At 40.5% G+C, this 23,598-nt stretch overlaps 2 protein-coding genes across 5 annotated transcripts; both read right to left on the bottom strand.

Moving 5' to 3' along the window:
* On the bottom strand, positions 1 to 6,878 carry bzw1a (basic leucine zipper and W2 domains 1a). 2 transcript variants are annotated; one of them, XM_026363341.1, is made up of 12 exons: positions 6,776 to 6,878; positions 5,228 to 5,301; positions 4,947 to 5,123; positions 4,764 to 4,858; positions 4,608 to 4,673; positions 4,095 to 4,230; positions 3,876 to 3,985; positions 3,611 to 3,781; positions 2,441 to 2,587; positions 1,662 to 1,800; positions 1,306 to 1,428; positions 4 to 750 (listed from the first exon to the last, which is right to left on the bottom strand). In XM_026363341.1, the coding sequence occupies exons 2-12, from the start codon at positions 5,289 to 5,291 to the stop codon at positions 719 to 721; spliced, it is 1,260 nt and encodes a 419-aa protein (XP_026219126.1). In that variant the 5' UTR covers positions 5,292 to 5,301; positions 6,776 to 6,878; the 3' UTR covers positions 4 to 718. The 2 variants fall into 2 exon arrangements, with proteins under 2 accessions (XP_026219127.1, XP_026219126.1); XM_026363342.1 differs by lacking the exons at positions 5,228 to 5,301; positions 6,776 to 6,878 and having other exon boundaries at positions 1 to 750; positions 4,853 to 4,858; positions 4,947 to 5,024.
* Positions 6,879 to 7,861: 983 nt separating this feature from the next.
* On the bottom strand, positions 7,862 to 22,717 carry aox6 (aldehyde oxidase 6). 3 transcript variants are annotated; one of them, XM_026363495.2, is made up of 37 exons: positions 22,589 to 22,717; positions 21,444 to 22,111; positions 19,920 to 20,052; positions 19,237 to 19,294; positions 19,021 to 19,117; positions 17,356 to 17,464; positions 16,758 to 16,884; positions 16,579 to 16,640; positions 16,228 to 16,305; positions 15,943 to 16,023; positions 15,592 to 15,736; positions 15,341 to 15,433; positions 15,084 to 15,235; positions 14,787 to 14,880; positions 14,585 to 14,694; positions 13,962 to 14,146; positions 13,624 to 13,786; positions 13,431 to 13,514; positions 13,148 to 13,317; positions 12,943 to 13,069; positions 12,468 to 12,590; positions 12,229 to 12,325; positions 11,981 to 12,105; positions 11,685 to 11,818; positions 11,429 to 11,516; positions 11,095 to 11,181; positions 10,806 to 10,997; positions 10,474 to 10,701; positions 10,295 to 10,390; positions 9,873 to 10,001; positions 9,680 to 9,754; positions 9,528 to 9,580; positions 9,334 to 9,448; positions 9,161 to 9,226; positions 8,822 to 9,010; positions 8,538 to 8,705; positions 7,862 to 8,167 (listed from the first exon to the last, which is right to left on the bottom strand). In XM_026363495.2, the coding sequence occupies exons 3-37, from the start codon at positions 19,971 to 19,973 to the stop codon at positions 8,117 to 8,119; spliced, it is 4,005 nt and encodes a 1,334-aa protein (XP_026219280.1). In that variant the 5' UTR covers positions 19,974 to 20,052; positions 21,444 to 22,111; positions 22,589 to 22,717; the 3' UTR covers positions 7,862 to 8,116. The 3 variants fall into 3 exon arrangements, with proteins under 3 accessions (XP_026219280.1, XP_026219283.1, XP_026219282.1); XM_026363498.2 differs by having other exon boundaries at positions 15,943 to 16,017; XM_026363497.2 differs by lacking the exon at positions 21,444 to 22,111 and having other exon boundaries at positions 22,589 to 22,713.
* Positions 22,718 to 23,598: the final 881 nt, after the last annotated feature.

Raw genomic sequence — 23,598 nt, 5'->3', positions numbered from 1 at the left:
TTCTTAACCATTTCAATAATCTTTATTTCATAAAAAAGTCAAATCGGTTTATATCAGATTAAAGAAAGTAGAAACCAATAATAATCAGTTAGCTGGCGAGGCATCTTACAGGGGGAGCGTGTCTTCTGACGGACTGACCAGAGAGCTTGACACGCGCAACAGGTTTACCCAAAAGTCAAGAAACAAGGCCAAGTGTAAAACCGAACAGGAGCCAAAACATGAGTCGAGTGAAATAAAAGTCAAATGCAGAGGGGAGAGAAAAAGAAAAAAAAAAACCTTTGGCAAAATTAGACGAACATTTTTGTCAGCCTTGAAGTCGCATGGCAAAAAGGCAAACTCGAATTTTAACCAAATACTGGTTCAGATTCATAAAAGCTGCGGCCATCAAGATTACATGGAATGTTTTTCTATCCAAATTACACAAGGCATTACAACAATGATACTAAATAATGCCGGAAAATAAAGTTTAGTTTTCCGCTTCCACTGTGAGCCGCGACACCTAAACATGTTACGAATAAGGACTGAGCCCTTTTCCATCTTGTTTAAATAACGTTTAAATGTTTTGGAGTGGTGGAAGGGGTGGGGGGTGTATTTCTGAGGGGTTAAAGAAGTAACAGGAGGTAGAACAAAAGGGGAAAAACACATTCTACTGCTCCTGCTGCTACTTTTGAAAGAAGAAAAGAAAAAAAAAAAAAAAAAGCTCCTCTGTCGGGAGGTTTTAGTCGGCCTCCTCTTCATCAGATTCTGACTCTGGAGAGAAAAGGAAATACATTATAATACTAATCAGAACCGCATTTCATAAAGTTTTAATTTAATTCAATTTTATTTGTATATGTAGTTTTAACAACCGTCATCGTCGCAAAGCAGCTTTAGTTTTAGAACTCTAACGTAGGTGATCAACTCATCGTTTAGTCACAATGTCTGAATATATTGGAAAATTAAACTGTCATTTAATAAAAAGGTCAAAAGGTGACAGCTCCACCTTTTCAGCTATTTTCTGTTTAATTCTTTCTTTTTTATGCTGCATCAGTCTGTCCTGAAGGATGGATACTCGTGTTGCTCCTCATGAGGTTTCTCCCACTTTATTTCACAAGTTTTATAGACTTCTGTGTATTAAACCGTCAAAAATCTGATTTGCTACGTTACGTTCACGGCAGGGATCTGAATTTCATGCACAGGTCTGATGAGCCGTGTTGAGATATCATTAACAGCTGTGCCATTACTTTCCAACTATCACTCCTGTCAAAAGCCAAAACGGCCGTCAGATTTCCCACTTAAGTGTCAAGGTGTGCGATGTGCTTTTACCTTCCTCTGCGTTTTTCAGCCACTCGACAAATTTTTTCATTTGCTCGAGGAAAACACTCTTCCCCTTGGCGAGGTGGGCTTCAGTGTACCACTTCAGTATGGCCTCTTCGCTCAATACATCCGCTGTGAGGAAGAAATGGAGACGTAGTGTCAGCTGTGCACAAGGACTGAAACCCTGTTTAACATGCTCAACACCTGACAGCACTGCTCAGACTTTAAAACCTTTAAGGGTTAAATGTGCTTCAAACTGACCATTTAGCTTTTTAATACTTCCCAGTGTAAAAAGTCAAATATTCATGACTCCAAGTGTCGGTACATGGTTTATATCAGATCTCGGGTGAAGACGTGATCCCAACCTTTGTAGAGGAGCACCACGATCTTCTGAAAGGCCTTCATGAAGTGGATGTTGTCATAGCAGTACTCCTGGATCTTCAGCAGCAGGCTGAGCTCGGACAGACCCTGGGAGGTGAAGGCTTTCAGCAGAGGGCTGTATTGCTGCAAGACCAATGGAAAACCAATTAAGCTTCAGAGACAGAAATACACTCAGCTAGTTTTAATGTCTGCAGTCTAAGTGTTGTGGTGCATTAGAGCGCATCCAAGTCCAGTCAACATTTTCACTTTAGTAATAGCAAGTCAGCTTCATTTTAAAGATGATGTTCTTGTTCCCATTTCTGACAGACTGGGACACTGAACAGTAAAACAAGTCTGCACAGGTTTCTAAACTGCAGCTGCTGTTTCACAGTGAAACACGTCTTTAACTGCCAATCCATCCAGTTCACCCCTTTAACTGTCAAGAGTTGGTGCTTGCCAAAAATCTGAGAGCCAGAGACACAATCCCAAGTCACAATGACAACATTTACCATAATAGAGCTCATCTGGTTACAATTTTCTTAGGGCTAAACCACCTTTCTGCTTTTTAAAGTGGTGTCCGCATTAAACAATTTTAAAACCTTTGCAAATGTTCTCATTCCCAGTACAGCTAACTTAACAATGTCAGACTTGCATGAACCTGTAGTCTGTTACAGAATTTAAAATGTTTTCCCTCAACACAGGTAAAAACACATTTTCTCTACTGGTTGACCAACCACACTTCATTCCACTGTATTCAAGATTCGTCCTTAACAGTGCTGCACACCTTCAAGTGTTTGATGGCTTGTTCGGTCACCAGCTCTTCCTTCTTGTTCCACTCCACAGAGCTCATTACGCTGGTCCAGATGATGCCGATCATGGCCTGCTCAGAGAGGCTGGCCTTTTTCATCTCCTCCTTGGTGAAGGCGATGATCTGAAACAAAATTACATCTCTAAATATCACTTTCACGTGTCCAGACAGTATTGATCAAACTTCACTGTCAAGTCAAAACTTCCACAACGTTTCACTGGAAGGAGCTCACAGCACAAGGAGAAACCGACAGATTTGGGGGTGTTGCTGGGTTTACAAATGATGCAGCTGTAGCTCTGACCTCTTCACATAATCTGCCGGGTGCTTTACATTTACATTTAGTCATTTAGCAGACGCTTTTATCCAAAGCGACTTACAAGTGAGGAACAAGGCAAGTAAACAAAATCTAAGTCAAGAAGAAACAACATCAAAGCAAAGTGCTATCAAAAAAGTGTTACTGTTTCAAGAGATGTTAGAAAGAAAGGGTAGAATTATTATTATTATTATTATTATTATCATTTATTTTTTTTAAGTGCAAAGGAAGATGCGGAAGAGTTCTGTTTTCAGCAGTTTTTTAAAGATCGCAAGTGAGGTGGCTGAGCGTGCAGAGATAGGCAGCTCATTCCACCATCTTGGGATCACTGAGCTGAACAGTTTTCCTTGGTGTCGACTGTGTGGTGCTGGTACCACCAGACGACGTTCCCTGGTTGAGCGCAGTGGACGGGAGGGGATGTAGACCTGAACGATTGAATTGAGATAAGTCAATTCAATCGTTTGAAAATGTTCTCATGAAACAGTTGCTGTCAGGCCTTCATCAACACTAAAACTGCTAAATTGTATTCACTGTCATGACTCACTGTGCAGACGCCTTTGTCGTTATGCAGTTTGCTTGTTACTGGGCTGCTGATGCACCAGTTAACCAGAACATTATGCAACAAGGTGAGGAGAAGAGGAAGAAGGATGACATTCAGACCTGCACCTGACTGATGCCCTACTAGCTGCTTCAAATAGTTATTTTTTGCATCACAAAAGATTTCGTATTACATTATAGCAAAAGAAGAAAATCATTTTCACATATAACTACCAACTGTCTGCAGCGGTTTGGTTTTTGTTATGCTGCAGTTACACACAAAACTTCCACCTCACCTCCTTTTGAGGGTCACCACGGGACATCTGCTCCTGGAGCTCCTTCTGCAGCTCCTTGCGGGCGCCGATGGATTGCTGGTTGCGGGCGAAGTCGGACAGCTCCTTCAGCCCAGCGTCGGTGAAGTACTTAGAAAAATGCTCGCAGCTCCGTTTGTTGGCTGGAAAGAGTTCCTGCAAGATACATTCAGGTTAGTACAGAAAGATCTGACAGTAACTGCAAATGCACAACCGATTCCATTTCCAACAAGTTGTTCTGCTCATTTACCATCAGTCTGTTGTCCATGCCGACTTTACGGAGGCTGGCAGCAACAGAGTTGATGTCCTTCTCGTTGATCCATGACTTGAACAGTTTGACAGCAAAGGCTGCAGATACTCCTGGACAGGGACAACAGGGCAAGTTGGGTTAGTAACTCTGCCAGCAATAGAAAAAGGGTTGGCATTTGGGATGACCTAAAGAAAAATGTATACTTAATATTGTCCTTACCCTCTTTGACAAGGTTCTCATTGAAGAGGCTGTTCAGGATGGAGGCTGATATGTTGCCATTGGCCAGCAGGATGCCAGTCAGCATGGCCAGTTTGTTGCGCTCAGACTCAGTGAACCCTTTTAGAAACAACAGCAACTACAAAAAAAAAAAAAAAAAAAAACCGGTGCCGTGCGAAAGGTTAGAACTTACTGTTGATAATGACGAGCCTTATAAAAAGCATAGGGCTGTTTCAGCATACATGGACTTTATTGAGAATAAAAATCGAACTCATATTGTCAGCTGCAGCTCACCCTCAGCTAACTTTGTTTCCCATGTTACTTTACAGATACAAATTGGGGTTTTCAACTGTAGAAATAAATAGTATTGCCAAAAGCACACACATGCCAAATCATTGTAAAACTGCCAGTTTGTGCTTCAGCTCAAACATCATCTCAAACACGTCCAACCAGCAAGACTAGATGTGAACTCAGAACTAATGAACATATGAGGACACAGCTTGAAAAACCACTCACCTTCTTGATCTCCTCTTCGAAACCCTTCTCTAGGTACTTGTAACGCCTGATCAGCTTGTTAAAAACCTATTTTGGGTGGTAAACAAACAATGGTGACTCAAATTCAAACATACAGGGAACCAAAGGACTGGTAATACACCTGGCCATTGTTTCTACCTGAGCATATGCTTGCATTGTCTCAAGGTCTTCTTGTGCCGTGAAGAGGCAGAACTCTGTGCGGGTCATGTCGTCAGATAGAGTCCCGCCTGGGGCTGTAGAAGAGCAAATACAAATAATTGCAAGTAAAGTAAAACTACACCCGAATAGGTTAATGTAAATAACTTGTTTAAGACAACTTACCCAGCATGCCGCCGGCCACCAGGATGTCAAAGAGTGTCTCTGCATACCGGCGGTAGTCAAGCTTGGCTCCAGAGGCATCAAGGAACTTTGCGACCGCTTCCAAATCAGTGCCAGTTTGATTCAAGCCTTGTACGATACTTTCTTGAAACTGAGTAGGGTCAAATCTCTCCTTTTCATCTGTGTAAGAGTGCACATGTTAGTTACTGGGAGAAGGCAACATTTGTGCAAAGTTCCACATTAAGAACAAAAAAATATGTAAAGCAACAGCAGAAAAGACAGACCTCTTTTCCTCGTTTTGAAACGCTGGCCGGTTAGCGTTGGCTTTTGCTGCTTTTGATTATTCATAAAAGACACCCTGAAAGACATACAACACAGTTGTGGTGTGCAGAGTGAAGAGTACACAGTGTTCTATTTAATTATGTTTTGATTGCCAACATTTGGGTGTAAACCTCATGTCAGTGAGTTCATTACTGGAAGTTAGTGTTATATTACTCAAGTATGACAACAAAGCTTAAAGCCTGTAACCAAATATGCTTCTTTAGAACAACACAGGTGATAAAAAAAAAGCTGCTACTAACTGTAAAGCTCCACTGAGCTGCAGAGTTAAATTAGGAGCAATGTTTGCAACCAAAGTAATCTCAGCTCCACCAAGCTGCTATAAATACAAACTGACGCACATGTAATTTATCAAAGGAAAACAAAGTGATGTATATATAAATAAAATAAGGTTTCACAAGTTGTGTCCAGTCAACAGCTCAATATGCCAACTTTCCTGTATGCAAATATAAAATGGAGAGAAACAAAAAATTTGCACTGAAGCAAACAAGTGAAATTTTACACCGTTTTAAAGTACCCCTAAAAGCTTTAGCCAATACTAGAACTCACTTAAATACTGATCAAGTATGATCCAAAACTAGCAACGACAATAAGGCCTACAAAAAGGATTAACAGCCTCCTGTGAGTGTAATCCACTGCTGAAATCTGTCAGTAGCCTGTAGAAACAATACCACCGTTTACTGTGGGCATGAGAAGATATAAATGAATCTTCTGTAAAGTAAATTTAAAACCGTCTGAGAAATGAATCATTTAAAATCTAGAAATGTAGCATCGTGCGAATTGGAACTAAATCTTGGTTTAGATGATGATGATGATGATGATGATGATGATGATGATGATATTAGTTTAACACAGATGACAAATAACAGATTTTTCAAAATAAGCAGAACAAAAGCTAATGAAAGCAAAACAAACAAAAGACAATAAGAGTCGTACAATGGAGACGGTGGCTGAATCCTTGACTCAGGTTTTATATTTTATTATAATATCAATGCCAGCACGCCTGACTCTGAAGTAGAGCCATTTTCATCAGCTATTTCCAGGATTTAAGAAAAGCTTTGGACATAAAGTGGGTTTCCAGCCCACTTAACAGCTGGCTAATTACATGTTAGCATTAGCTAAATCCGGGCCTCACCACGCGCCGAGCCTAGCCGGGCCCGACCTAGCTAATGCTAGCTAACTGGCTAAAGCGCTGATTGAACGCTACAACCCAACACGACGAGCTGCATTTTTATTTAACACCGTGGTGTCGAACTGTCATTAAAAATACATAAATAATGTCCCGACACCCTCAGTATTAAAGTATGGACAGCTAATGCTAAGTTAGCATCCGGAGCTGGTAGAAACCAAAAATCCGCCTCCGGCAGCGCACAGAATAGAAACGTTCCCAGGTTTAAATCGCCATTTTCTCTCTGTAAACACGTATACTGGCGTCTTCGAAACACAACTAAGGCACCAGCCGACATCGAAACCAGGGAAATCCGTGTACTCACCGAAATGAATGCAGATAAAAAACGGTTGTTGACCAGGGAACAGAGCGAGTGTCGAGTGTCGAGTGTCTCAGCGGCCCAAACAAAAAGACCTCCGCAGGCTCCACCCGCTGCGCATGCGCCATTTAAAGGGGAATTTCCGCTCTCAAAAAAGGAAAAAGAAATAAAACCTGGATTAATTTATTCATTAATTAATGAATTAATTAGTTAATTCATTTATTCATTAATTAATGAATGAATTAATTAATTAGTTAAATGAATGAATTAGTTGAATTAATGTCAAACTTCTCCCACACACTTAAAGGCTTTTGTTATTTTGCAGATGCCTGTACGCTAGTTAATTAACTAATGCAAAAAGACGTCAAATAAAAGGTTGGATTCTATTTATTTTTAAATTTGATGATATTCTCAGAAATCCTTTTTTTGCTCTCAGCTGTGGAACAGTTTTAAAATTCAATGATTCGTTTCTTTCCTCTGTTTGCTTCAGTTAATTGATGTCTCCTTCTTTCCTCCTGCTTTCCTTTCCTTGTCTGTTTATCTAACTGATCCATGATCTCTTAATCCCTTCCTTCTTTACAAGTTGTTCAATACAAATTCAGGATTTGAGGATTAAATATTTGTTGCTAAAGCAACTTCTAATTTAAATTATGAGCAACTGTACAGGATTAGCCATTTGTTTTTATAATTAGGAGAAACATAAGAGCTTTTTAATTGATTGTAATACAGTATATTTATATAATGTGTCATTTGATTTGCTTTAATGATCTAAAAACTGTTTTGAATTTAAAACAGATAAGACATTCTATTTAATGAAATAGATAAAGCAATTTAGGCACAAACCTCACTCCTGAATAACAAGACAAACCGCCCCTACTATAAACTGGATTTAAAGATCTTGGGTTGTGCTCTTTACATATTTGCTACCGAGGGACTCAAGTGATTAACTTCCTGTTGCTCTTGCACAAATTATTTCTGATGGATGGATCAGCCCACGACATAACTCATGTCTTTGTACAGAAGATATGATCCCAGACTTTGTTTGTTGCCAGTAGTGTTTTCTCTTGCTGATAAATGAAAACACATGAGAAGTTGATTTAATATATTTTATTATGATCTGTTTGGTTATTTATTCCACTACTGAAATATTGATGGTGAAAGATAAACACGTAAAAAACACAATTGAAATGCATTAATTTCACATAATACTTGGCTGAGGATGGGAATAAACGTGCACAGTGTCAAAAGCCAAAACTGTTAGTAAAACAACTGTGTTAGATAATTAATACAAAATATTTTTAGTTCACAGTCAGTTTAGTCATATCAGTTAAAGTAATCATTTCAGTGTTAGATGTTTAGGGCCCAGGGTTTGAAAGATCCTGGTTTACTGGCTGGAATCTGAAAAGACAATAAAGCAACAAACAAAACATTACAACAATAACAATTTTATATACTGAAGTAACATTTATCTTTATTATTATTAAGCGAGAAATACGAAGACTCATCAAGCGTGTGTTTTATTTATTGATGTTCCCTCAATATTGACTAAATCATTGAATTGTTTTTGGCTTCTGAAGCTTCAAAACTCAGAACACCTGATCAACAACATATAAATAACAATATAAACAACATATAAATAACAATGCGAACTGTTGCTTAAATCCATGTTGTGTTCATCAAAGTAAACTGTGATGAGAAAATGTAAATACAAACTCTGTACAAAGTTCATTTTAGACCTTTCTGTGCCACAACACCAACATGTCTTTACCTTCTGAGTGAACGGGGAGGCACAAGCCAGACAGGCCCGCTCCGGTGTCGCGGGGCTGTCCAGGGAAAATGGGCCGACTAGTCCGGACTCTGAACGAGCAGCAGCCACGGCGTCTTTGATGGCGAAGAACACTGAGCTGCCCAAGAAGAGCACAGGTTCTCCGATACCCTGCAGAGGCAAAGGGCAGAGGGAAGATTACTTTGTGTGCAGATCAATCGGGAGACTTAGAATTGACCATTTCTCACATTCAGTAAAATAAAGGTCTGTATGTCATGACCTCTGACCTTCGAGGAGTAGATGGCGTGAGGGTTGTATGTATCTGGCAGCAGATAGACATTGAATTGAAGTGGCACATCGCAGACCGCAGGGATCTTATACTGAGACGGGCCTCGAGTGTACAGGAGCCCAGAGGGGGAAAACTTCAACTCCTCCAGAGTGTAGAGACCTAAACCCTGCATGAACGCTCCTTCAATCTGACGAGAAACAAAGACGGGAAAAAGGAGAATGTACAGCACACGTCAAATAAGTGATTACTAGATATTTCTATTTATTTGCTTCCAGCAACAAGTCAAAAACTGCTCCACAAAGACCAAGATCCTTTTAACCTGACAGAGGTGTCTCACCTGGCCAATGTCTACAGAGGGGTTCACGCTTCTCCCAATGTCGACCACGATGTCTGTCCTCACCGTCTACAAGAGCAAAAAAAAAAAAAAAAACAGACATTGTTGTTTCAGTCTTGTCTTCGTGTTCAGAAAGTCTGGGAAAGCCGTTTCGTGTGAGGACTGAAAATCCTGACCCGGTAGTCTCCCGTCAGGCAGTCCAGCTCCACCTCTGAACAACACGCTCCAAAGGTGAAGTAAGCGTAAGGCTCACCCTCCATCTTGTCCCAGTCTATGTAAAGGTCTGGACCTCTGAGGACACAGAAGAAGTTGCTGTTTCTGTTTCATGACTTTTAAATAGGACGATAAGTTCTCACTTTGTCACGCTCACCTGTAGAATCCAGTAGCCGATAGACTCATTTTCTCAAAAAATGCTGCGTTGACCTGAGCACAAAAGACAAAAAGACATTTAACTTGTTAAAAGGTGTTTTTTCCTGGTATTCTTGAACATTTCAGAATGAATCAACACTTCTCAATTCACACCCAGCTCTCCCATGATCCTTTGGGATTCTTCTGCCTGATTGGCTCCAGTCGCTGGTACAGAATCTGGCAGGCGTTCTGAAAGAGGGAAATTCAAAGGGGCACAGAAACATTTGTTTTTATTCCATATCTATTATTTAAAGATACAACATCTTATTGTTAAAAAAGAGGCAGAAATGCGGGAAGTGGACTTTACCTTGACCGCCATGCCATTGGCATCGGTGCCAAAGGAGGCAGCTGAGGGGCAGGTGTTGGGAACAGTGTTGGTGCTGGTGTCACTGATGTAAATCTTAGAGGGTGGGATATGAAGCTCCCGACTCGCAACCTAACAGCAAAAAATTAAAACGCTAATAAAAAAAGACATTTAGAAACGTTTTATGAAAGTTTAGGTGGATTTTACACAGAAATCTGTATAAAATGTTTTGTAGTTTTATGGTTTCAGTTCTGGTTTGTACCTGAATTAGGTACAAACCTCTAAGTCTAATTCATCACTACATAAAGTACTGTGTAATTTTCATAGTAGTAGCAGTCTGTGTTTTGTGGGAGATAATAACATAAACAAGGATGTCAGTAAGTTTAAAAGCCTTTGATGTGGTGTGAAGGTCAGTGGACACAGACCTGTTGCATTTTGGTGTGGATCCCCTGACCCATCTCCGTCCCACCATGAGTGACCAGGACAGAACCGTCTTTATAGATGTGGACTAGTGCTGCAGCCTTTTACAGACACACACAAATATTCACATCATCAGAAGATGAAAACAACTTCTAAATGTAGAAATAAAAGGCGACAAACAGACCTGATTTAAAAAGCTATCTGTGAATGCGATGCCATATTTGATCGGGATAATGGAAATTCCCCTCTTCTTCCAGCGGTTCTGCTGGTTAAACTGGTCCACAGTTTTGCAGCGAGCGCTGTAGTCAGACTTGAGCTTGCATTCGTCCCAGCAGCGCAACAAGTTCTCTGGACAGAATTCAAACTTGTAGTGGGTGACTGACTGGCCTTTGTACATGTTGATCTCCCGAATCTGATAGAATATGAAAAGCAGAATTAGTTAAACTGGTCTTTTAACTCTAACTAAAGATATGACTCTGACCACTGTTGGAAAGTTTCTTAGAAGCTCAATAAGACCTGGTCTGCTGGACGTCCCAGCACCATGGCCACATCGTTGAGCATATTCTCTACAACCATGATGCTCTGGGGCACACCAAAGCCTCTGAAGGCGGTGTTGGAGGGCAGGTTGGTCCTGCAGGCGGCAGCACGGCCTCGTAGATTTGGAATGTTGTAGGCGTTGTCCATGTGAAGGACAATTTTCTCTGCTACCTACGAGAAGAAGAGATTACATTTGTAACATGTGTTGTTCTGGTTTTAAAATGCAAACTTCTGTAACATTTACATGTCATAAAAAACAAAAACCCACCAGAACAGATTCATCCACAGTGTTCCCAGCATTGGCGTAGTACTGGACGTCTGCAGCCAAGATTCTTCCATCATTCATGAAACCCACCTGAAAAGGTAAACTGATCATTTAAAACTGTGGCTCAAACATTTGGCTTCGAACCACTGATACACTGATATGGCCTTTTGGGATTACATAACACGTACAGGCTGACATCGGAGTCTTTTATTGTTTTGTCTCCTTTTATTCTTTTCTTCTAGCAGCTGGTGGAGGAAATTCTCCTTATGGGGCTCAAATGTTGGAGCAACCTGTCAAAGTCACCTCTGCTGAAATCTAAACCAAAGCGTACTTGTACCTTGTATTTTCCCAGGACAGGGTGACGAGCTCCTGAGATCAACATGTCATCACCTCGATCCAAGATACAGCGGACAGCTTGACTGGTCCTAAACAGAAATTTATAACAATTGATAATAGGAGGGAAATATTCTCTCCAATTTTTTTCTGAATCTTAAAGTTTCATGACATTTCTGTAGATTCTGGCTTATTGTTTTCTTTCTGACCCCGTTTGTTGTTTTTGAGGCTTTAGGAACAGTAATTCCATGGTGACTTACTTCAATGCTGCCACAGCGGTGATAGAAGCCAGAATAGCAGTTTTAGTGACTTTGCCTCCGAACGCTCCACCAATCCTTCTGACATGACAGGTGACCCTGTTGGACGGGATGTTCAGCGTCTCCGCAACTGCTTCCTGCAGTCAGGAAAATAAGATATACCACTGAAAACAAACCTTTGATGGATCTGTGTTGTCAACTGTGATCTGTGTTAATTGGAAAGTATTTGTAAAATGGGAAAACTCTGGGTTAGGTTGTTAATCGATAGGTCACAACACAAAGTGTTACACTCTGTGCACCTGACAAAAACTTGGAGCCTGAGTGGAGATGTAAATGTTGAACTCCTTCTCCTCAGAGACAGGAACGACTAACACACTCTGAGTCTCCATGTAGAAATGCTCCTGGCCGCCCAATCGAATCTCTCCTGAGGTAAAACAAAAAACAAAACAAAGATAACCCCAAACAAATCAAAGGCCTGATTCTGTTTCTAGAAAGGCGTCAGACAAAAGTCCCTGCTCATCATCTTCTAATGCACATAGAGTTTTACCTTCATAAACCCTATCAACACTTTTAAACGCCTCCGTTACATTTCCTTTCTCCAGAACTCTCCGTGGCTCAAAGAAAGACAACTTCTCGATGGCCTCCTGCCACAACGTGAGAGGACAAACAGCATGAGAAGACGTGGCACTCAAGAAAAATCAATACAATGATGGAATCAGAGAAAACGTTTTGTGTGTGATTAGATTCACTGAGTGCTGCTGTCGTGCTGAGCCGATTTTCACAGACCTCTACAGTGAAAACAGGCTCCGGCAGATCTTCATAGCTGATCTTTACGGCAGAGGCTCCGCGTTTGGCGTGTGCTCTCGTATCAGCAACCACTGCACATAACAGCTGACCGATGCACGAAACCTGCAGAGGATCAAGTCTGAGCATGATGATCACAGTAGCTTATTTGGAGGTGAATATGATGATGAATTGTATCAGTAATGGAAACAGATAATGCATATCTACGAATGTTTTGTACATAATATATATTCAATTGCAATATACCATGAAACACTGTACATACTTTTACTGATTAGCAATATACCAATAGAATCAATTCTCTTACTTTCAGTCCCTTTATGTTGTATTGTGGTTTTGTTAGAAGGAATGTAGAGTATTAATTTACAGTTTATTGTATATGTATTTATATTTTTGATATTTTTTGGTAACATAGATACATACTAAAACACATACACCACAAACACACACACGCTACCTCAGTGGCAGCAAGCAACTCCTCGGTATAACCACCGAATGGACGGACTTTTTTCCCTGGAATATCTTCTGCCGTGATGACATCAACCACACCAGGAAGCTGCAGAGCTTCACTCACATCCAAACCTCTGCTGGGACAAAACACACATTTAAAAACAACAAGTCGAGATTTAGAAACTGTGTAAGAACGTTTGCTCTCTGCTTACACGATCTTAGCATGTGCTCGGGAGCTGGTGACCGGAGCCAGGAAGAGCTCCCCGTCTGTTTTGGGGATGTCATCGCAGTAGACAGCTTCACCTGTGGCGTGGCTGATGGCAGAGCGATGCATGATGGGGCGCCCAACTGGGTCCAGGTTGCTCTGGTTGTTTGACACATGCTGAAAAAGAAGCAGCTCTCATCATCACAAGCCACCTCTTCTTTGAGATACAGGAACACACACTCTTATGAGTTATTTCTCTATGTGTTTATGGATGAGGAGTGGCTTCTGACCTGGAACTCCTGCAGGCTGGGTTGGATCTCTTTGGGTAAAGGATGGATCTGCATCTTGTTGGGAAGCTCGTCTATGATCACGTTCTGTAAACACAGACTCTTCACGTCTGTATCTCTCCCAAGCTGTCACGTTATGCGTCATGTAAACATTTACATTTGAGACAGAGAGACTGTATTTTTTGACACATCCTACCATTTCTCTGAGCTTCTGCAGGACCTCCAGGTTAAATTTGAAGAGGAAGCTGAGAGTCAGGGACCGCCGAAAGTCCACCTTTCCTCCAGGTGCTGAAGGAGGGAGGGCTAACTCATCTAGAAGGATGTCGTAGGCCCGGCTAAGGTTCTCGTCATCCCACGGTCTGAAAATTGAACCAGGAGCAGTAAAGAAGAATGAGGAGGAAAGATTTACAACAACAAGGCAGGAAGGAAACAAAAGACAGAAGCAATTAGGAAGAGGAACAGATAAGAGAAGGAAGGTATTATAAGATAATAATAAGCCACAACAAGGTGAGAGGTATCAAACACCACTTTGACCTGTTGATGAGAGCTGCACAGGTTTTGGCAGCACTGACAGTGGTCGGTCCCATTCCTCCATAGTAAATACTGACGTCCTGCACCACTCTGGATCCCTCAGAGAAAAACACTCTCATCCCTGTCGTCACAGTGGCAAAGGAGCTCTCTTTCCTCGGAGCTTGGCGGAAAGCTCTAACAAACTCCCCCTGTGGAAAAAAAATACTATTTAATATGTATATTATACTTCTATGTAGTTTGTACGCACAGGGAAGCCAGGACAGCTTGTTATTACCAAGGCAAACAAACAGTAAAATAAGGTGTAACTATTGTTAATAATTAATGATAATGAGGTAACAGCTAAAAACAAAGGCACCAATACAATTTTCTTGTAAGTCCCTTGTTGTGCATCTGTTGTAATATAAATAATATTAAACATTTAGGTCAGTGCACAGTCAATATTTCTGAATGAGCTATTCAAAGTAAAAAATGCTTTTTCAAAGCTTGAATATGAATTTTTATTAACGGTAATAAATGCACAGAATCGAATTAATGTGAAATTTAAGGACTTTCATATATTAAAACAATCCACAACAGAAACAGAAACTTTGGGTGCAGAGTGTTTTTCTTATAGAAGATATTTGTACCTTTCTGGAGAAAGGAATGAAGACAGCGACAGCAATCTCCTCTGGTTTCAGGATGGTTTTTCCAAAGCTCACGAAGAAGTCCTGATTCAGAGGAACCTCTCGTCTCCCAGCTGGTGGATTCAGACAGAATTGAATCTTCACCAAACTGTCTATGATTGTTCTAAAAGCTGTCGCCAGCTCACTAATAGTCGTGGAAACATACCGTTGGAAATGACGCTCACTTTGCAGCTCCCCGCAGCCAAGACAGGGTTCAGGTCTGAGTTTGGGTACGCACTCATGATGTTACCTCCAAGGGACTAATCACACAAAACCAAAAATAAACTAGAAACTCACATAGTGTTCATGTCTTTGTTTGGATAAGTTCAGTCAGTGTGTCCTAGCTCAGGGCACTAAGGTGCTGTTGGATAGAGGATATTGCTGATGTTCACTAAATGATATACACCAGCACAGAGTGTATAGAGTGTGTGTGTGTGTAATGAAATGAGCTGAGTCTACGCACAGCAACATTACGAATCTGCTGGCTTCCCAGGTTTCTCAGCTGATGGATCAGGGCCTTGAAAAGTTCAGTCTTCTCTTCTGAAAACTGAATAACCAGCTTCTCCAAAAGAGACTGAACCTCTGAGAGACTGCAGCCCGCTCCGACCCAAACACCTTCAAAGAGTGTCAAGCAAACAAGCTGTGAGTTTGATGCCCGTTATTTTCTTTAATATATGTCTGGTGGGACATTTGTAAACACAGCAGGTGGAGGTTACCCACCCTGTGGTGTCTGAGTCACTTCAAACAGCTCCTTGACTTGCGTTGGAGATATTATCAGCGGGTGCAGGACACCTTTGAACTTTATATCTGGACCTTTCACACAATACAGACAGAGTTTAGTGTCTTAGCAGTCCAACGTTGGTTTGATGTCATTCTGTGAAAAGGCTCTGATGTAGCTTTAGCCTGTTTCTCTGTATTAAACATGAAGGTGAATAATAAGTGGAAGAGCAGAAACTGGTTTTACTGGCCACCTATGTTGGTGTTCCCCATGACCAGCGGAGCTTTAGGGTTGCTGGTCTTCATCTGGACCAGCTCCTCCAGCGAGGCGGGGGACATCCAGGTCATCCTCTCCCCCTGAAAGGTGAGTGTCTGTGGGCTCGCTGTCTCAGCCATCAGCTGGGGAAAAAGTTCTGATATATTACTGCAGCTGATTTTCATTATAATTAATGATTTATGAAGTTTAAACTTCAGATATTTATGTTACTTTAGTGTAACGTGGTTCACAATTCAGCACAGTTCTGATGCCATCAGCTGAAACTGTGGGCTTCAAATGTGAAATATGTTGAACCTGCTCCTGTGTGAAACAACACCTGAGGACTCACAATCAGTTCTGGAGGGAAGATCAGCTCCTGTGTCGGGTCCAGTGGCAGAAAGTCGTTCTTATCAAACAACTGTGGCTTTTCCTGGAAGATACAGGAGGAAACCAGCAGAAGAAGGTGTGACTGGTGTTAACAAGAAGTCTAAAGGAGACTTAACATGACCAATCAGCGTGGGAATGTCGGTTTTACTGGACGTTAAACCTTAAAAATGTAATACAGAAACAGAAATAGAGAAATAAAATGTAAAAATAAAAGTGGACAATGAAAAAGTAGAAGGAAGTTAATCACTTGCTCTGGTTCCTCTGTATTTACTTCTCCACTGAGGCAACAGTTCCCGACTCCGTTGGCTTGGCAGCAGTTGGTTTCCTGTTTTATATGGTGTGAAAAAGCATTTCTTATAAACTCTATGTTAAACTGCATGAAGCGTTTTGATATCACTAGATTTTATTGATCATCACTGTTCCTGAGCATTTATCACATTTTTTTTTCACATTTTGTGTTTTTTAATTAACCTACTATAAATATATATATAATAAATATTATTTATATTATGTAAATAAACATATTTGCCATCACCACCAGTGTGACTACAGCTATATGCTGAACTACACAGCTTGTACTGGCTGTAGATCTTTGTACCTGGCAGAAAGTCCTGCAGCCATCAACAATGGGCCGATATCCAGTACAGCGACACAGGTTCCCTAAAAGCAACAAGACCAAATTTGTGGGTTTGTGTGACAGCACATACATACATCACTCTCTGTCACTGTGAACACTGTAGTATTTGAAAAGATCTGGAGAAACAAAAGCCAACACACCAGCCAGAGCCTGGGTGATGTCGTCCATGCTGGGCTGCAGTTTGTTCCTCAGCAGAGTGTACATGGACATCACCATCCCTGGAGTGCAGAAGCCACACTGGGAGCCGTGAGCCTTGGCTATTCGCTCCTGCAAATACACCATACAGTTATTATTATTATTATTATATGTTTAATCCACTGAATCTATTATACGGTATGTTTGTTTCCACAGTTTGATGACAGGACTCCATTAAACAGGAAGTTAGGGTTTCACATCTGGAGGGGTGACACATTATACTGTTACTGTGAGTCACATGAGTTTGATATGACTGGAGTCATGGCTGTGTGAACTTTATTTCTCCTGAAGTTAAGTTAAGTAGATGCTGCTTTTAGACATTTTGTTTACTTTAGAAATTGCACAACATTAAATTCCTGACAGACGACAAATGGTTAAATGGTTATCAAACGGGTTTGTATGTTGCATAAAGTTAACCGCTGCCTCAACCTTTGCACAGAATGACCCGACTGTGACTCTGGACATCAGCATGACTCCGTTACATAAATCTGACTGAGGATTGAGGGAGATCCGCTCCACTCCCTCAGGCCTCTCGGTGCTGACCTGTACGGGGTGGATCCTGGTCTTGCTGCTGCCGATGCCCTCCACCGTGGTGACTGCAGCTCCGTGGAGCTGACAGAGAGGCAGGAGGCAGGCGTTGGCTGAGTAATGTCTGATGGTGCAGTGAAGGAAAGTGCAGGAGACTCTGAGTCCTAATGAAAACATTTAAGTCTACTCTTGTCTTTACTGTTGATACTGTGACTGCTGCTACAGTAACTACAACTTCTACTGTTTCTATTGATGCTTCACAGGTACTGCTACAACTTTCACTACGTCCACTAGTGCTACCGTGCGACTTCTACACACAGGAATTCATCAGTTATTTTATCTATAGTTGCATTTGTTTTAACTACAGAATTTTAGCTGCTGCTGCTCAGTACGACAACTACTACTTATGATTTTACTTCTACTAATAATAATACTGGATTCACATAATATATGGAGAGCACATATAAGGAGCTTTTAACTCAGAATGCCTCTCCTCCTTTGGATTAATAAACACTAAGTAATATGTGGTTTTGTGGTCAACAGTTTCTGAAATGATGCAAGCAGTGAGGAAATTCATCACCACAAAGGGTTCATTTAACTCTTAACTGGAGACGTCCAAACCATTTCGGCACATCACCAGCTCACATTCAGGCTCCCTGTTGTTTTCCAAAAATCTAGTTTAGTTAATAAAATACTGACAGAGTTTGGTATTTGGGAATTTTACCATCCGTGTTCATGGTGTGTTCGTGGTCAGTGTTGTCCTCAGTTGTAACCAACACTGACTGTGGTGAGAGTTCAGCAGAACAGACAGTGGTGTCTCCATCCAGGAGGAAGGTTTGCTCTGTTTGTCACTGACATATAAAGATTTGATGATGTTTGAGTTGTAATTTTAAAAATTCTTCTAGTTTCTTTGGTGACAGCATAGGATCAAAAACTCTCGACTCGATGCCTTGAATTCATTTTATTAACACTTGTCTTGTTCTTCAGACATTTATCAGGCAAAGTTCATAGAATCATAATTTACATAAAACCTACAGACTTCCCCTGGGAAAATAAACATCCTCCGAGTAGATGTTCTGTTTCCTTAAATATTAATAAAGCAAATTCTAAATTAATTATTCCATTTATTAATTTATGCATTAGAGTTGGAAAAATACACGCTGCCTTTTCTATTATTTTAATCTATTTTATTGTTTTTTGCTGTCGTCTATTCGCCAGATTTCATCTGTTGTATAACTGTAATGTGCATTAGTCATAAATAGTTTTTACTCTTCACATTTACCTTGTTTTTATCTTGTCAGTGAAGCTTTAAATTGCATGAATCATTACGAAATGTACAATACAACTGAAGTTTGACTGGTTGCACTGTCAAAAATGCAAAGGAAGCTGGGTTTTTAAGGCAGATACCAGTGCTGATCTGTTTGTTTCTGATATAAACACCCTGTTACAAATCTCATCAATAGAATCCTAAATTATAATAGACTGAAACATGTGTTATTCAGCAGTGTAGAATTGGGATGAAATCGTACCATATTCTATATTTTAATACAGTAGTTGTGATTTTGATTTTCAGTAACTCCTTACCAGCAGACGTTTGTTTGACGTTTGCCAGCAGCTCTGATGGTTTGTGAGCCGATCAGACTTCAGCATCTGCACCGTGTGTTTTACCATAAAGGATACGTGATGGTTTTGGTGGCAGGCTGGAAGCGCGACACCATAACTGTGCACGCCCCGCAACCTCCACCGCCGCAGCCATATTTAGTTCCAGTCAATCTCACTGGAGTCACAGTCAAGGAACAGAAACCTGTAGGTGGCGTTCACATGATCATGATGATGTGAACAATGATAACACTGAATGATAAATGTTCAATTAGATTTGAAGGATTTAAAGGATACGCTTCTCTCTGAGGAAGGACAACAGCATCGTTTCAGGGTCTGCATGGTTCTCTGTTACCTGTTTAACAGACAGAAAAATCACAATCACGGTTATTTCAACTTGGCTGCAACTTTCTGACATATCCACTGAAATTAGACTGTTACAAAATAATTTAATCAGCTTCTAGGAAACGAGTTCAACCTAAAACTGACAGTGTTGGAAGAAAACAGGTCAACAAGCTGCTGTAAAGTAAAAGTATGAGCTTAGACCATAAAACCATAAAAATAAAAGTGCTCCGTGTGGAACATTTACTCTGCTGTATGTTACTAATTTAATTTACTTCATTTCATTACTGTGACTAATCAAAGTTTGCTCTGTAAAAGTAGCAGTAAAGTACTTTTTGAACTTCATGTTTTTGCTCAGTCTGGTTTTATTTTGGTGATAATTTATCATCACACTGTATTTTTAACATTTAATGTCACATATACAACAGATCCCCCACTTTAACCGGACTTCTCGTCACTGATTTGACTTTATTAACTTCCTGACACTGATTACTTCGATGACTTTGCCTCGTTTTCGTTTTTAAAGAGTTTAAGTTCAGTTTTATGAGCTGAACTTTGACAACAGCTGCAGAGCTAACAGCTAAAAGTAGCTGCACGACAGCAAACAGCTGAATTTACGACCAAAGCGCTGAACTGACCTTTTTCCCGTTGATAAAGAAGCATAAAGTGTTTTCTTCTTTCTGCAGAGACATGATTTAAAGATTCAGGACAGACACGAGTTCTTCCACCGAAGTTAAATCAGCGCAGCTGCAGCACTTCCGTCTGTCAACCCTTCAAAATAAAAGACAACACAGACAGGTGTGTTAAAGTCACCTGAAGTACCAGGTAACACTGTCTCATGATTGCATTAGAAAAAAAAATCATTTAAGACTAATATACAGTACACACCTTATTTAGGTGAGTCACGTTTATTGGTACTATATCACCTTAAACATAACATTAATACTTGTTAATACTTTTCCTTTTATACTGCTCAGATTATTGATCGGCTTTAATTTAAAATAACGTCGTGCTTTTATTTTCTTATTGTCCCGTGAGACCTATAGTGACTTATAATGTACATTTTAAAGAAAGTTGCACATATTGATCTGTAACATTGTCAGATGAGACTTTAATCATAGTTGGAAGTGACATGAAGAGAGTTTTAGCTTTTGAATTGTTCATTTAGAGTGTGTGTAAAAGATCATGACACAGTGTCCTCCCACATGTGTGCATATTAGTCCTGCTCTGGTTTCCTCTGCATCCTGTTATACAACACAGAGATGTCGGCTTCTTCCTAATAATTAACCTGAACTCTGCTCTGCAGGTAAAGATCAGGCTGGATCTGGATCATTGACTCCAGGGTTTTACTGCCAAGTGCAATTTATGTTTTCATACAAATAAGTACAAATATGAAACGAGACGAGGAGGCTGCTGCAAAATAAATGCTATAAGCTTCAGTGATTGGGATGAGTCATAGAGAAAGTGTGTGAACTTTGACCTTAAGCTGGTGAAGCAAACAACCACAAACAACCAACTTTATCAGTTGATCAGTTGAACTCTGTGTTTGTTGCTGATGTGTTGCTCTGCAGGTGAACTAGGGCAGGAATGGAAGTGGAAAGAGCCTAAGAACGAAGAGTGGAGGTGTCACCAGAGGGAGCTAAAGACAAAGCTAATGAAGGAAAAGCTGCACAAAATCAGGATTCATCTGAAGCAAACAGGTGTAAAAAGGTGAAACTGTTAATTCATCTGTGTTTCTTCTTTATGAAAGTCATAGAAAGCACTCGACCCATCACCACCAGCTCTTCTGATTTAGTCAATAACTCAAAATACAAACATACAAAAGGCTTCAGCTTGTGTTTCTTCTTCATTCTTGAATCTCTCTCTCTCTTTGACTGTTTCATTACTTTACCGTTGGAAATCTTTTTACTTGTAGCTTTAAATGTTGGGTAATGGAATTGATGTAGAAAATATATGGAAGAAAAATAGGAAAATACTTGAATGTTTGGGATATCTTTACATTTTAACTTCAGAGTTCCTGAAGGATGCAGAGAAACGTCACTACAGATGCAGGTTTGGTGTTATCTGTGAGTCTGTGTTAAAGTACAGGTGCAGCAGCAGATTGTAGGCAGGTTACTAGAGCGTTTCACTGCTGCTGTACCTGTTATAATACAGCACATTACTTGAGTTACTGCAGATCTCTGAGTGTGGGAAGGTCAGCGTGAGTGCTCCGTCAGCTCTGTCTCTGTTTGAGCTGCTCCAAGTTTATTTACTCAGCTTTGGTTCCAGGTGAAACGTTAATGCTTCAGCCTTTTCTCACAGGATTGAGTTTCCTGAAGCTATTACACCAGGTTTGATCCCTGAGGATAAGGAAAACCCTCAAAGACAAGACAAACTGAGCTGCTCTGAACTGATCCTTTGGTGAAAAGCGAGTTGTGACTTCCCCTGGTGCAGTGTTTTCCTCGAGTGTTTGAGTCGACGATTGCAGTCGAACACCTTCGTCCTCTGTGAACGTCAGACGTCAGATTATTTACACAAAGTGTGTTTGGTTGAGATTTACCTCCTCAGCCCCAGCAGCCAGGTCAAAAGGTGCCAGCACCAAAACACACACAGACAGACAGACACACCCTCAGGCTGCTGAAGTTCAAACAGTCTGAAAACACTCGTAGTCCTGCTGTGGAAACTCATTTGAGCTGGTTTTATGCTGAATTTCTGCTGTTATGAAGCAAAGATCTCCTGTTTAACCCCCACGATGAAGCACACAGACATGTTATGAGAAGTAAAGGTTTCTGGTCTCCTCATGTTATAGCTGCCTAATAAATCTCCAGATGTTCCCCCACGGATGTTGAACCTTCAGAAGAATGAACATGATGATTCCACATTCAAACCAGTGACTGATCATCAACCTTCAAAGACAAATCATTCCTGCACATCACAAACACATTTGCACACGATCTTTAACCAGAATAAAGACAGTAAGTATCTTCACTAGCTCCATTTAGTAACGTCTCTGCAGCTTTTTCACTATTTAATTTTCTGAACAACTACTAAACAGATTTACTACAAGTGAATTTGGCACAAGCTGTTTCTAAGGTCAAGAACGTTCAGTCTATCACTGTTACATGTTTAGCACATGTGTGTTTTTAAATTGTATCCTGGTATTTGATTCACTAAAAAGACTTTGATCAAACCACATGTTCTAAGTAAAACAGCTGTAGGTATTATGTAGCCTTGTACAGACACATTAGACCTATAGATTCCTATAAAGTGCAGTTTTAAAGTGCATCCACCATCACAGTGTTATCTTTGTAGACATGACTTCACTTACCTTAACTTAACTTATATTAAAAGTCGTTATCAGTCATTTCTTTCCTTTCTGGAAACATTATATTATTTTTCAAACAAACTCCTGACTCTTATTCTGCAGATTCACCAACGTTCTGTAAGAACAAAGTGTGTTTTCATACGTCGAGCATGAACAAACTCCTCGTGTGTATTAGGGTATATTTGTGTGTTGGGATATTGCACAAGCTTAAAGGAACAGATTCAGGCCTGTCGACATGTGGGAGTTTGTTTTTCCATTTCTGTCACATCTGGTCCGAGCGTCACTCTCCTCCTCCTCCTCCTCCTCCTCCTCCTCCTGCTCCTCCTCCCCCTCTTTTGCTTCCCTCTGCAGATTTTGTCTTGCTGATGAGCTTTCTATCTTTTGGATCATCTCTTGTTGAGGAAATGCGACTTTAACCCTCTCTGACCTTATTTTCCTGCTGGATTTCTGCTCTGTTAGTAACTGGAGACATGTTGTTGTCAGTATAAACTTCAACCTGAGCTGATGTAGCTCTGTATTCTGGCCTTGATCTGTCACAAGAGACACGTTCATCCACTGGAAACACTTTCAAACTGTAACCAAGCAAACTGGTGAGGACTGAGCAGCGCTGCCAATTTTCAGCCACATTTGATGGGCGGTGGGAGATAATTTCCCTCCCTAAGTGCAGCTTACATGGGCCAAGTGAGGAAACTACCACTTTTCATTTACTCAATTGCCAATGTAAAAAAATGTCTATGAGTATTGGAAAAAGTTGCTGATGATTTTAAACTAGAATTCATGGCTTCTTTTGGAGAGTATGTGCAGGTCGAGAATATTTGTAATATTTTTGTTTGTGTGAAGTTTAAGATGTTGTTAAGTCATTGTTTGTTACACTTCTTAACAGACTGTGAGTTAAAAGAGAAACTGATTAACGAGAAAAGTCAGAGTGTTATGGAAGAATAGCAAAAACAACCACAAAAAGATTTTATTCGAACGTCCACTTTTGTCCTTTTCACGACCAAACGCCCTGAAAT

This window comes from Anabas testudineus, chromosome 2 (genome assembly GCF_900324465.2).
Source record: "Anabas testudineus chromosome 2, fAnaTes1.2, whole genome shotgun sequence".
NCBI classification, from domain to species: domain Eukaryota; kingdom Metazoa; phylum Chordata; class Actinopteri; order Anabantiformes; family Anabantidae; genus Anabas; species Anabas testudineus.
Note: the sequence above shows the minus strand (reverse complement) of the source record. Positions and strands in the feature narration are given on the sequence as shown.